This window comes from Alosa pseudoharengus, unplaced genomic scaffold, assembly GCF_046254945.1.
Source record: "Alosa pseudoharengus isolate Yale_2024_CS ecotype anadromous, Long Island Sound unplaced genomic scaffold, YU_APseudo_1.1 YU_APseudo_1.1_scf_15, whole genome shotgun sequence".
NCBI classification, from domain to species: Eukaryota; Metazoa; Chordata; class Actinopteri; order Clupeiformes; family Clupeidae; genus Alosa; species Alosa pseudoharengus.
Window position 1 is genome coordinate 28,393,709 of NW_027468620.1, and position 15,364 is coordinate 28,409,072.

Genomic DNA, 15,364 nt, shown 5'->3' on the forward strand with positions numbered 1-15,364 from the left:
TATCCAGATGTCTGAAATGTGTTTATGTTTGTGGTATTTGGTAAACGATTTTGTCCAAATCAATAGTATGCTGAGTTTGAAACAGTTTTGAGGTCCCTGCGGTCAGTCAGCCATGTTATGACTGTCTCTGTATTGTGTTCTCACAAAGGTTGGACAAGTGCTGAGAGAGCGATACCTGCTGCTCCTAAAATTCCAGGCTCAGTGAAGTTATTTAGTTTTTTTCTGGAAAAGGATGACTCAAATTCGGTAGGCATAGCACTTAGCACAACACTTTCCCCTGTATGCATGCTAAAATACTTTTTTATGAGTCTACTATCTTGTCACGTTTTCCTCAAATGCACTAGATCAGGGTGCCATCATTAATAGTATATCTCACAGATGTTCTTGAATCTGTGTGCACTATAGAAGCCATACTCTGTTATCTCACCGCAGTCTGTGAATGAGGCAGCTCAGCACTGCATTTACACATCAGTGGCTCAAAGGTCAGTTGTAGTGTTCTTGGCACAATCTTTCAATGGAAAAGATCTCCACTGGCAACAGTTAGAAGTTGGCCTAGGCCACTTTTCCTGTGGCGGACCTAATGACCTTATGAAGTTATGATGTGTGGCAGAGGCTATGAGGAAGTTGCTTGGGATACTAAGTTGCCTCGGCGGCTCAAACCTCCTTCAACCACTTGGGAGAAAATGGCAGACCGTGTGGATCAGCGTTTCACCGTGAGAAGATACCACACCAGGCCTGAGCTGTGGCAGGTGAGTCCTTCCATATGGTGTGGAACGAGCAGGTTGTACATAAAAGTTTGCAATTGGATTTGATTACTTTATTACTTATTCATTCTTTTGGACTTTTTTGTCAAGGCTGTCGGGCCCCATTGGAACAGATATCAACTCCGTTCCAGAAATGAAGTGAGGAAGCCAATCACATTGTAAGTTTTTTCTGCTGTGACTTTGCTGGTATTATCTAGGGAAAACAAAATCTGCCATATCCCTTTTTTGTATTTGTGGGTTCCTGCATCATTGGTTTATCTGGTTATGTTGCTGATCGGATGGTAAATGATCACAGCAACAAAAAAGAATGATTGAAGAATTAGTTGGTAGAGCATGTCTTGCTGATTGTTGATTGGCCGGGAAATCCCCTCCTCTCAGCAAAATAATGTAACACCTCTCCTGTGTATATCTGACATTAACCAATGTTTAATAATGAGGATGTTTTGATCAGACAAATCATGGGTAGATCTTGGAGGTCTTTTAAAATGAATATGCATGGTTCATATTTGTAATACTTTTTTGTTCAACAGTACCAGCCCATGTCCAAAGTCAGGCCAGATCCCTTTGTACTGGTAAGTGAGTTGGACCAATCTAGATTAATCACAGATAGGATGCACTTTCTCTTTTCACCTTGCCAAAAATTCAGTATTTTCTGAAAACATAGAATGAGCTTGTGGATAATCTGGCAGCAACGTATTAAAGCATTATGAATGGTTTAATGCCCTAGAATTTTATTTAATACCATAAACTCAATTGTAGAAAATGAACCACATCACAGTTAAATCTGACACTCCACCCCATTTCTCCATTGCTGCAGCTACTTTTGACATTCAAAGCAGTGTCCTATACTGATCTATGGAACATTGTAAAGCACATGAAACCATCAACAGCCCCACACGATCCTATCCGTTCACAGATTATCAAAGATGTTTTTGATGCTGTTGGTCCCTCCATTCAATTTATTCTCAGCTCCTGCCTTGCCACCAGCACCATTATATATATTTCAAGCATGCAGTTGTCCAGACTATGCTTAAGAAACATAATCTGGATGCAAAATGTCCTAATAACTTCCGGCATATCTCTAAACTGCCATTTAAATGTTGAAGAAGGTGGTGTTAACACAGCTGCTTCCATACCTCAACTCAACAGAGATCCTAGAGCCATTTCAATCTGGTTTCAAAGCCCGTCACAGCACTGAACCAGCACTGACAATGACCTGTTGCTCACCCTTGACTGAGGTGATAATGGCATTCTGGTCCTGTTGGATCTTAGTGCTGCAGCCCCTAGGTCCCTCAGATCCTCCAGCCAAGGTCTCCTCCATGTCCCACGGTTCCGGCTTAAGCAAAAAGGTGACAGAGCCTTTTCTGTTGCTGGGCCTCAGCTGTGGAACCAACTGCCACTTGACATCAGAAATGCCCCTTCAATTACAATATTCAAAATCAGGCTCAAAACGCACCTTTTTACATTGGCCATCCCTGTGTTTTAATTGTCTGACCCTGTACTGTCTGTAATTAAGTGTTGTCTGTTGATGTCATCTTAGCTGAAATCACTGATCTGTATGTGTATTAATCTATTTTTATTTCATTTTATTTTATTATTCTTTAGCTAATGCACTATGTACAGCACTTTGGTCAGTGCGAGCTGTGGTTAAATGTGCTCTAAAAATAAACTTTACTTACTTACCGATACTTACTTACTATTATCTATTTAACTATTTTTAGATGTCCAGGTCACTGCATTTAGAGTGCACTCAGGAATCGGCATTGTTATAAAGTTGTCAGTTTGGCCCAAATCCTAAATTGTATGTGTGGCACACAACCTACTAACCCAATAGGCATTTAAGGCTATGCTGAAACTGTGTGGATTTGAAATTGGCTCCCCTTTTTAGCAACCTATTGGGAGCATTGAATACCACCGGGCCTAAAGGTAGGTTTGGAACACTGAACTGCCTTACGCTAGGGACACTGAGAGTTGGAAGAGTGCCCCCGTTTGGTTATCTCCCACTGAATAGACTAATAGCATTCATTTTCAAAAGGCCTACAAACATGTTTTCGATCCCCAGGTTTCCCCATCTAAAGCCTGGATATAGAAAAAAAGAGAATTTGATTCCTTTAGATTTGGTCTCTAATGTATTCCTTTCAGTCTCACCATGGCTGTATGACTGTATCTGCATCACTTTAGTTCAATCATAGGATGGAGCCAACCCACTAGACACATACATGTACACAAACATGGCTGTTGTTTGGTGTTTGTAGTGAGATGCCATTCTATGACATGGTTTGCAAGCATAGTAGGTTGGGTTGTTAATATATTCAAATCCTTGTCTTTTGGGTTTGGTGTTTTGGTTCTCTGCACACCTAAAATGACAATATGTGTATTTTCAGTGAGTGAAATTGTAACAGGTCCACCTTATGCTTTTTTCATCCACCTAAGAAATACCATTGTGTAACTAGAAAAGAAAATGAAATACTAACTTGATAAACCAATGAGTGTGGGACAGAATATATTCTAGCTTAAGTCTCCCTTGGCAAATCAATAATAATGACAGGTGGATATATTAAGACAAATAGCTGAAATCAGCTGAAAACAACTCAACAAATAAGTCCCATGGAGACTACATTGGGCCCAATACACAGACGCGTGTACAATTTGATGCACATATACGTTTAAGGTGTGTCTGACTCTCTCATTCTTATTTAGTTTTTTTTATTGACACACGTTTTTCATGTGACAACTTGTGAACTTGAGCGCTTGATAGTTGGTGTTTCAAGCTGCCTACTGTGGGGATTAGCAACATGCTAGTTCACTGATATAAGCTTTGCAAATAAACTCAGACATATTTTGGTTACAATGACGGGGTTATCCGTTTGTAACGTGTTTATATGTCAGTAACGTTTTGAAATGAGCACTTCGCCAGTAAGCAGTACTTTGTGGGCAGTTGTGCTAAGTTCGTCTGCTAACATAACTTAAACTGGCTGACAGACACCTTGCAAATAACCTCAGACTTATTTTCTGGTTTACTGTGTCTATTTCTCAATACTTTGTACAAAATCTAAGCAAGAAAAGGCCAAACAAATAAGATTAATATTTTGGCCCGACAGTCTATGGGTTTGCCATTCTGAGTAGGCTACCGTTTTAGTCATACAGTCTTGTTTCGATGGTGAGTGACGCAGACACAGGCGACACCGAGCTTTATGGCGCTGAAATGCACCGCGATGCAAAGCAACCCGACGCAGAACCATAAAATGGTCACGACACCGTAGGAGTGCCGGCGTAGCTACGCCGTGAAGTTGACGCAGAAGCATGTTGAGCCCTTAAGGAAGACTTGCGTCACGTTTGGTGCCACGTTGCGCGGGAGGCAAGATAGGGCCCTAAGAGTGGCAATACGTAAGGGATAATGTATAGAACGCCGGTCATTATTGGGAAAATAAGTCCCGACAGGGCGAACCGGACCCCAACGCGCACCGAAGGGGTCTTGTTCCGCCCTGAAGGGACTTATTTTCCCAATAATGACCGGCGTTCTATATACATTATCCCGCTTATTACATGCCTACTTGCCAAAACGAAATAATAAACTCCCCAAGATATGACTTCAGCCTACATAGTCCAGCCTATTTGTTACCGTTCATCGTGGCATTTGCTGAGAAACAAATAGTTTGCAACAACACACGCTGAACTTGAATCAAACATTCTTTAGAACACAGCTGATCAACCGTCTGCTTTCACTTTTGAATGAAGTTCCAGTCCTTGCGTAGTAATATGAAATACCTGAATTAGAAGCACAAACTTCGTTGCCATTGACAGCGGTCATTATTTTTTTCAGAGGTCCTTTCCTCGGAAATAATGAACGTTATTGGGAAATACCATTCAAGTCAATGGAGCGTTACTTGCCTTGTGAAGAGCTGCGTAATAATGCAGCATATTTAATCTTGGTCGTGGAAATGCAGTCAGAGTTTGTGGAGATTTTGCTCCATTTGCCTCATATTCTGAAGTGATCCACAATACAACATTTAATCTTGTATTCAACGAATGAAATGAAATGGATGCAAATAAGGCATTCCAAGACCACTATACTCTTGTTTAAGGAGACATTTGGGAAGCTACTCTTTAAAATGTCAATGTAATGGAGGGCTATGCTTTGGCAGGAAGACAAGTCATTTTAGAGTCGTTAACAGAATACAAAATCGGTGTGGGTTAATCAAGGCCCTGCAGTCTTGAGGCACAGTGCATCACAGTACAAGAGGCTAAATGAGGGTTTACAAACAAGGGATTACTCTATGAGCAAGGAAGGCTTAGTGCTGGTCTAGACTGTACCAGAGGTTTGCAGCATACTGGAAACAAACAACTCAATTGGACTGGCACAATTAATCTGTGCTAGAATTTTGCACAGAATTTTGTGGTTTGAGACGCAGCATTTTGAAAGTCTTGGCAACCAACCAGCATTATTTGTGCCACACTAAAGCACTAATCACATTGGTCCCAGTGAGGCAACAGAGACCAAACGTTAGCTTGGACAGTGCCTAAGGCAGGTCACAAAGTAATAGGCTTGTCAAATCGTTTTTGGTTATTTAATTGTGCTCTTGTTAAGATCTAAATACTCTGCTTGATCAGAAACCTTACTGGGATTAAACTGAGGAAATGTATCTGTAAAACATTTGCTACGTCACCATCTTAATCTTAATGTACCAGTTTCCCATACATGGATTAACTAGACTTTTTTTTAAATCGAGGACAGGCTTAAATCAATGTACAAGAAATTTGTCTACGTACAGTACTACAGTACCCTCCAGAATTATTGGCACGTCTGCTTAAGTTGACCTAAAAAAGGAATATAAAATAATCTTTTGGAAATTGAACTTAATGCCTTAAGTAAAAAAATGAGGACATATCCAACCTTTTAAGGACACCATTTTTCTTTGTGAATGAATAATGTATCATAAATAAATAAATGTTCTTCCTTAAAATACAGGGGTCATAAGTATTGGCACCCCTATGTTAAATTCCCATAGAGGCAGGCAGATTTAGAGACAGCCGTGGCCTACTGGTTAGCGCTTCGGACTTGTAACTGGAGGGTTGCCGGTTTGAACCCCCACCAGTAGGAATGGCTGAAGTGCCCTTGAGCAAGGCACCTAACCCCTCACTGCTTCCCGAGTGCCGCTGTTGTTGCATGCAGCTCACTGCGCCGGGATTAGTGTGTGCTTCACCTCACTGTTTGTTCACTGTGTGTTGAGTGTGTTTCACTAATTCACAGATTGGGATAAATGCAGAGACCAAATTTCCCTCACGGGATCAAAAGAGTATTTATACTTATTTTTTATTTTTAAAGCCCAGTTTTTTTCATGGATCCAGGATACTATGTATCCTAATAGTTCCCTTGGCCTTTGGAATTAAAATAGCATCATCACATACCCTTCACCATACCTAAATTGGCATGGTTTTATTTCAGTTAGCCTATTAGGTGGTTTGATGCTCATTGAGTTCAATGCAAATGATTGGTTGAGTTTGTAGTAGTATGTGTGTATATATTTTGAATCAATATAACACAACACATTGCAGCTGACTTGAGAGACTAAAGGAAAAATAGTGCAAGCATTCACAGATTTGTTAGTAGAGCCATCTAGTGGTTTTGCAATAGTGATGCACAAGCATACAGTATCTCCCCCTTTTACAGTTCCTCCTGTTCACCCCTCGAGCCCCAAAGAGCTTAGGGGTGATCAGTAATATTGTTTGTAATAATCCCTGCAAGAATTTCCTGTGAGAAACTCATGGTATTGTCAATTTTGAAATTATGGTTTACTGAGGTATGAATTTGATGTCAAAGCAAATGTGTCTGACATTGCAATGAATTTCTGGCATGTTGGCAGTTGTAGTTAGATGGCACATAACTTGACATGACAGTCATGTAATGTGACAAGACATCTGATGACAAGATACCCCCCCCATTCTCTCCCTCTCAATTCAATTCAATTCAAGTGAGCTTTATTAGCATGACTAATATTTTTGCATTGCCAAAGCAGAACATTTAGACAAACATTTACATAGAGAATACTTGGAATACAGTACATGGCAAATAGATACACATCCTAGATTAACAAACAAACTGGTGTGTGTGTGTGTGTGTGTGGGTGGGTGGGTGGGTGCGTGTGTGTGGGTGTGTGCGTGGCTGCGTGCATGTATGGTGTTTGTCTGTGTAATTATATGGATAGGTGCCATATAAAAGTAATAATTATGTAATTATTTAATTATTTAACCACTGTCCCTTTCCTTATGGCATTCGGTGACATATTTGGCAGCAAGATTTGCTGTCTGTCCCTGCTGTCTGAGTAAGACTGCCATTATTTCTTGTTCTTCTAGATATCTGAACCCTGGGATTAGGCTTGTAAGCCTGTCAAAGTATGACTTACGTATAGTTGTATATTTCTCACAGTGAAGAAGAAAGTGCACCTCAGTCTCAACCTCACCTGTTACGCAGTGACCACATATTCTTTGCTCTCTTGGCAACCAGGATTTTCTCAGTCTGCCCTTTTCTATGGCTAGACTGTGGTCACTGAGTCTGTATTTGGTCAGGATCTGTCTCTGCTTTATATCTCTAACAGTAAAGAGATATTCTTCCAATTGGTATTCAGATTTTATTGACCGTTAACATTCTAATTTGCTTTGTTTTTTTGTCTCCTTTTGCCAATGTTCCAAATATTTTTCTTTAGATTCTTGAATGATCTCTCTCTCTCTGTGTATAATGTCCCTTCATGAAGTGGCACAGTTGGATCAGAAAACATGGACAATATAGACATCGTTGGGAAGGACTTTACCCCTTTGACCATGCTGCGTAAACCAGTGCCTCCGTACACCCCCACTGCACAGTAAGTATGCACTATTGTGTGTGAAATATAGTCCAAATAAATGGACAGATGCATTGATTGACACATAGATTGATAAAGAGATGACAGACAAATTCGTCATTTGAATAGCGACACCAAACACTTCATGACAGTTTTAATGTGTCCTTTGACAAATGCACCTTTATTCTGTGGTACACTTACAAAAGCCCTGTTTTGTATTTGCAAGTCGACCCACCATCCCAGGTTACACTGGTAAAGCCCATTATGATGCGGCCAGCCTGCCTGCTCTGCCCCGCACTGCTCCAGCCCTGGGGTAAGTCCCCCCGCCGCCCCCGCATCACCATCACCACTAAGCCACCGTGGAGCTGATGTTTGGCCTGAGGGCTGCCATTGATCTGGTCAAGATGTATGCCAAAACACAGGCCAACTGTAACAAAGCCAGTTCAGAGCAGTTGTTCCATGTTTGGTCACGCCATCTCTTGGCACAGCCCCAGAAATGTGACACTATGAAGATATTGCAGAAGCATGACAATTGTTTGTCTCACGGTCATTAAGACGTGTTAGACTATGAAATCGGCTAATATGCGCTGCTGCTCCTGCGGTTGCAGAATGCCATTTGGGTGTTCCGTTTTCACCGATACATCTGAGTCGTGCTGAGCTCACTGGCAGCTTATCAACCACTCAGGAGTCTTTGACAGACCTGCAGGGTTGAGCTGCTTTTCATGCCACCAGTGCCACCATATATTTTGATCTGCAGTGATTAGGGTTGCAAAATTCCGGAAATTTTCAAAGTTGGAAACTTTCCATGGGATTTAATGGAAATATACGGGAATTAACATGAATTAATGGTACTAAACTGGGGAATTTTAATATGGCAAGTTAGTCTATAACAGGTAACTTAAATGTAGTGGACAAACCCCCATCTTGCAGCATAATATTAGTTAAAACAACCTGATTTAATGCAATTTCGAATTTCTACCCTGCACATGTCAATGACATGCACACAGCAATCAGCATAGGGTACTAGACATAAAGGAACCCTATGGTGCGTTCATGTGCATGGGAGAAAAAAAAAATAACAATGAAAACATCATCTCATGTGGGAATAACTGGTGTGAAACTGGGGGAAGTTTGCAAACAGAGTTGCCCAGTTATGGGCTTGTCGTCACTTTTGTCCTCATTCAAATGGGTGTACGTCATTTTGCATTAGCTTTAACAGCACAATTAATAACCATATGCCATATCATTATTTTTATATATATATTTTTTATTTGTTTTACCATTTTCTGGGACTCTGACTGCACAAAGTGATAGTCAGTCAATATTCCAACCAATTGGATTTTGTTGTTGAGTGGCATGGTGTATCTTGGGCAGTTCAGTGGTTTCAGTGTTGCTAGCCTAGCACGCTAGTAAACCATAGGGAGAGAATGGGATCCCGCTAGTATTGCTAGCTTTGTATGCTAAGCTAAGCGAAAATACGAACAAACAAATCGTATTGCTTATCACGAAACAAAATGATAATGTTTGTATATGAATGGGTTATTCCCATTCATTCCCATAATTTCCTTTAATTCCATGAATTCCATGAAAGTTTCCAATTTGGAATGTTTCCAAAATTCCCCATCTTAACTTACCATGGAAATTTCCTGGAAATTTTCCAAACGTTTGCAACCCTAGCAGTGATACAATACAGCTTAATTAGTCAATTGTGTAACAGCAGTATTTACAGTGCAGTGCACTGAGTGAAATCTCAGTTATATTGTATTATAGGTCAATTTGGCTTTTCAATTAGATTTTTGGTTGACTTTTCATGGACATTAAAAAGTGTTTCAAGATGCATTTGTAGGTTTTACTACACTGCCTCTCAAAAATGCTTTCTCTCAGTGGTTAACTTGTTTGTAACCTGTTAGCAGTCTTACCTGCTTTTGTTGGTTGTTTATCTAGCGGATGTTATTGTCCAAAGCGACTTGCAATGACCTCAATAAACATTACATTAACATTCAAATTGATAGTTTAAAGTCATATAGCCTAAATAATAATAATAATAATAAGTTTATTTTATATAGCGCCTTTCTTAAACCCAAGGTCGCTTTACATAGTAGGAAGGCAGGGAAACACAATAACAAACAAACAAAACAATACAACAAAGACAAAGGCAGGGAAACACAATAACAAACAAACAAAACAATACAACAAAGACAAGTTATCTGTATGGAGCTATGTGTTGGGTGTGGAGGAGAAGTGATCATGAATGAAGATTAACATTAATGAAGATTATGGGGCAGCCGTGGCCTACTGGTTAGCGCTTCGGACTTGTAACCGGAGGGTTGCCGCACGGCTGAAGTGCCCTTGGCACGGCTGAAGTGCCCTTGAGCAAGGCACCTAACCCCTCACTGCTCCCCGAGTGCCGCTGTTGTTGCAGGCAGCTCACTGCGCTGGGATTAGTCTGTGCTTCACCTCACTGTGTTTTCACTGTGTGCTGAGTGTGTTTCACTAATTCACAGATTGGGATAAATGCAGAGACCAAATTTCCCTCACGGGATCAAAAGAGTATATAGAAAATATCAATGTTAGTTATATACTGAATAGAATTTCCCATAATAATAACAACAACCATTAATATTACACCTTACACATTGTAAGGAGACATATTTAAGGTAAGGTAAAGTTTGTCTATAAGGTTTATCTATCTGCCTGGCCCCTGTTAACTTGGAGTAGAAAAAGTAGCTTTACTAAAGTTAAGATCAGTCATTGAAATTTCTAAGTAGCCCTCCCTGCTCATTAATTTTTCCCAAATTATGGGGAGTAATCAAAGTCAAGTTTATTTGGATAGCACATTATCATACATAATTGTCATTTGATGTGCTTTACACAAGCAGAACAATCAAATAAAATGGAAATAGCCCAGGTAAAAATGAATATAAAAAATATAAAAGAATAATTAAAAAAATAAAAGGAATAAATAAATAAACACATGACTATAAAACAATCCATATGGCCTATCAAGAAATCAACGGATTAATCAAAGGCAGTAGAATATAGTGCAGTTTCAAGTCTCCTTTAAAACAGACTACCATTGGAGCAGATCTAATCTCCAGGGAGGGGGTTCCAGTGGTGGGCAGTAGCCTATAATGGCTAAATGTCATTTCACCTTGCTTGGTATTGACTCTGGGGATGACTAGCTGACGACTAGCTGTCTCAGTAGATCTTGATCTCTAGCAGGCATATGGCATTAGCATTTCTGCAGTGTATTTAGGGCCCAGGGCATTTAGTGTCTTGTACATGATTAATAGTACCTTGAATTCAATTCGGAAAGTGACTGTGTCACTGCAAAGTGCAAAGACTTGAGAATTGGAGTAATATTATCTCTTTTCTTGGTTTTGGCTAAAAGTCTGGCAGCAGCGTTCTAAGTTAGCTGTACCTGTCTGATAGATTTCTTGGGGAGGCCAGGGAGAAGAGTAGCAGTATAGTGAACCCTGCAGGACATGAATGAGTAGGAGAGTACATGGGTCTTTTTTTGAGGGACCATCAGCTGCTGTGAGGATGCAACAGGTGCCAGTAATTAAACTAGGAAATACTAAACATGAGTGTATGTACCAGTAGTTGTACCTAGGTCTACATTTATATGCAGCAGTAACCATGGCCAAGAGCAAATCTGTAATTGTTATCAGAAGTCTCAGAAATCTTTGAGAAAATGTTTCTGATTACACCTGTGTTTGCGATCTTACAAATATAACTTTGATTCGTTTTACTTTATGAAGATTTTTGCAAAAAGCATGTCACTCTGAGCACAGAGAAGTTGGAGATTTTTCTTTTAAATGCCCTAATGCCTTTTAATGAATAGTCATGAAAACCTTCAATGTGTTCTATTTTTGTACCCACATTGCTTTGTGTCAGTTTCAGTGCACTCAAACTGTATCCTAGGGCACCTCAGAATACTCAGTAGGCCACATGAACAATGCAAGAAAAAAGTGGCGCCCATAAGCACTTGGAAAAAGCAGCCATTCAGAATCAGTGCTCCTGCTTACACAGCAGTGAGTCAGCAGTGGTGTGCCGAGGGCCTTCCAGGCCTCATCAGAAGCAGGAATGGCCACTTAACTCCCCTGACTTCAAGCCAGTGGGAAATCGTTGGGCTGATCCTGAACATCTGTGTGTGGGACAGCATCCTGATGCAGCTCAGCTCAAGACTAAGCCCTTTGTTTCCATTTGGTCCCTTCCATGTCTGAACAACTTCAGGATGTGATCAGGATGAAAGTGTGTGTGTGTGTGTGTGGGGGGGGGGGGGCACAGTGATTCTACCTGCACCTACAGATGACTTTGTGTAGGAAGAATGTGTGTTTGGGACACATCTTGAGACATGTGTTACAGCTGAATGGTGAATGTTTTGCACTTCTATGAGACTGGTTTGTAGGCACCTTTGTGTCAGCAGGTGGCAGTAATGTAGCATAGAGTAGCATAGAGTCACAGCTGGAAATTCAAGTTCCTCTCGATGCATTATGAAGACAAATGTAAATGTATCACAGAAATAGGAGGGTTAGGATCAAATGCACAATACGTGCATAAACACATTTGCCTTACAAAGTCCATATGCCTTACCCTCATGTCCACAAACATGATCAGGGCATAAAGAGGTGCATTTGGTTTGAAAAGCAGGACTGTCTCTCTGCCTGTGTCAGTAGACAGGGCCTGGCCTAGATGGACTACACCGCAGTGATCCACATCCTGTGGACTTATTTTGGGTCTGGTGGCCTGTGGGCGTCAGAAGGTCAGCATGCAAAATGGTGCCAGCTAATGTGACCTGGAGAGAATAGGTATATATTAAAAGGGGTCATGAATGTGTATGAAATATTTTTTGATTCAAACAGAAGTTGGTGCACAACTACTTGGGAAACTCAGAAACCAGAAATAAGTTGCATGCTCACAGCTATGGCCAGATATTTCCCTAAAAAGGAAATGCATTTAATATCACAGCTTCTGCAAGACTGAAAAATAAAAATGGCACGACTATCTCCCCACATTGTCATTGCACATTGTGTGTTGAACTGAAAAAGGAAAAGGAAAAGTAGCAGCTATAGCATCAAAGGAGGAGCAACCCCATAGCTCTCTGGCGGCTGCCTAAGGTTTGATGTCAAACCTGTTTCCTAGCAGGGCCCACCCCAAAGAGCAGGTTCACTTTGTTCTGGAGCAACTCTCTCCAGATGGCCCCATCCAGAACTGAAATGTTCCTGGTAGTGGTAATGGTGGTTTTACTGCAGACACCTCCATTTTCCTGGAAAAAATGGCCCTCGAAAAGCTGTTTCCTCTGACGACAAAACTAGCCTCTCATATTTTCAACCATATAACGGAAAAGGGCAAGACTCTTACATTTGTACACACATGATGGAAGGTTAAGAGTTTATATAAAGTCTTTTTTTTATTTATTTCCACATTTCTAAATACTTGTAGAGTATTGTTTTTGTCTGATTGCTGTTTGCAATTGCTAAAGCACGTCTTTTTTTTTTGTCAAAACACAAAAATCAAAAACACAAAAGAACTCAAAAGCAAAATCTCTTGCAAAAGCATACATATCACTCAAAACTATCACCATTATCTAAAGTTTTGGGATTTATAGTTGTAGCAGGTTGTAAATAATGGAATATACAGTACAGTATTATATAACAAAAACACTACAGTATACAGAAGTGCAGTTACATCCTCCATCCTGCCTGCGAACATCACACATAGTATCCTGTAGCCAAATGTTAGGGGAAGTATAGTCTTGAATGGAGTATCCAGCCCTGGCATGCTTCCATATTAATGTGATTGCTTGGGATCTTCAAAAAGCATTTAAGACTTATGTTATTATCTTGTCTCTAGCTTATACATTTTTCCCTATAGGGTTGCGGTTTGTATATGTTTATGTTAATTGCTATTATTTTGGTAAATTCTATTTCATTTATTAAAATATGGGTATTATTAGGCTATTTGATTTGGCTATAAACTGTTAATTTTATTGTTAATGTAATGTTTATTTATGTCATTGTTAGTCACTTTGATAAAAGTGTCTTGTGCTCCTTCTTCTCTTGCTCCTCCTCTTCCTCCATCGCATCCTCCTTGTCCTCCTAGTGCTAATCGTCCCACAGTGCAAACCTGAACCGTCTTTAGAGAATTGAGTCTTATTTCAAAGTCATCAGATTGGTTACAAATGTTTTGAAATGTGCGTTCTTGGTTTGGACCGTTGATAATTGATGTGTGTATTTCATTGGCAGTGTTTAGCAGTCGACTGCTAAATATCATAAACATAAAACTACTAACACAAGTAGCCCATCTATTTACCGGGTTTGTTAAACCCATCTTTATACAATGTTCGAAATGATAAAACACACCTCTCGCATAAAACTAAACACAGTTGAGTGCATTTTTATATTAACACCACCAGTGGTTATTTTCAAAATATTATACTCTTGGGAAGCAAAAATAGAATGAATATATGCACACTGCACATGCATCTGTGTTTGTGAATAGCTTTTAGTTTCAAATGATTTATGTCTAATGTATATAACTGTGTTTAGTTTTATGCGAAAGGTGTGTTTTATCATTTCGAACATTGTATAAAGATGGGTTTAACAAACCCGATAAATAGATGGGCTTCTTGTGTTAGTTTTATGTTTATGATATTTAGCAGATGCTTTTGTCCAAAACGACTTGTATGACACCATTGCATTAACATTCAAATGATCGATCAGTTTATCGTAAAGTCAAGTTTTAGTAATCGAGCATTTTTGTGTCTTAGCAATTGCAAAAAACTGTAACAAATTTTGGATGGCTGAACCATATTAGACTGACCTCACAATTATGAGGTCAAAGGTCAAAGTATGGTCTGTTCATTTTGGAACCCCCAATTTTAGTCATATTTTGTGCAATGCCTACATTTCTGCGATGCCATTTAAATATCTTATGATTAAAAAATCTATCCTGTGCAAAGCAATATAGCAGCAGTTAGCCGTTCAATATATCTTGCCAGACATAGTAAGTGAAGCGATTTCCAGTTGAAAGGTACATGTCTCTTACAGGGGTAGCCGTCGGAGCCACCTGGCCTTTGGCCACACTGGCCCGCTGTCCAGGATGGTGACCAGAGTTCCACCCCAGAACCCTTTCCTCCAACCAAGCCCTCCAGCATTCCCCATCTCTACTTAGAGAGAAAGCGTGCACACACACAAGCACACACACACACACACACACAGAAGACACACTACACAGAGTAATAAAGATTTGAAAAAAAAATAAATAAGTGGGAAATGTAAGGGTCTCTTCATGAAATCCAATCTGTGTTTGTGAATAGATCTGTAATGATGTGATGTCAGTGACTGATTCTCTGAGAATTCGGAATAATGAGATGCTTCATTAGCATAATTTCCCTTGATTTAGATGAGTGCTTCTGTGAATATGGAGGGAGTGAGCATAGTCTGTCATTGTCTTCTCAAACTTTCTCTCTCTCTCTCTCTCTCTCTCTCTCTCTCTCTCTCTCTCTCTCACAAACACACACTCACACACGCATACTGTACACTTTCTGTTTCTCTTTGTGTGTGTGTGTGTGAGTGCATGTGCAGTGTGCATGTGTATAAAAGTTTTTAAAGGGGTTTCATTTGTTTGGAGAATAGTTAGAGTGATTTAAAAACTCATTTTTTGTGTCTTGCCCATTTTAATGGTAGAGCACAATATAGTTTCAGCTCAACCACAAATGTTTCTGTTGAGTGCATTTTTATATTAACACCACCAGTG

The 15,364-nt window shown here is 39.9% G+C and overlaps 1 protein-coding gene across 1 annotated transcript; it reads left to right on the forward strand.

The window, feature by feature from the left end:
- The first annotated feature begins 599 nt into the window (after positions 1–599).
- On the forward strand, positions 600–14,779 carry spmip7 (sperm microtubule inner protein 7). The gene is made up of 6 exons (XM_076285208.1): positions 600–749; positions 855–922; positions 1,295–1,336; positions 7,517–7,624; positions 7,830–7,916; positions 14,656–14,779. The coding sequence occupies exons 1-6, from the start codon at positions 600–602 to the stop codon at positions 14,777–14,779; spliced, it is 579 nt and encodes a 192-aa protein (XP_076141323.1).
- The last annotated feature ends 585 nt before the right edge of the window (positions 14,780–15,364 follow it).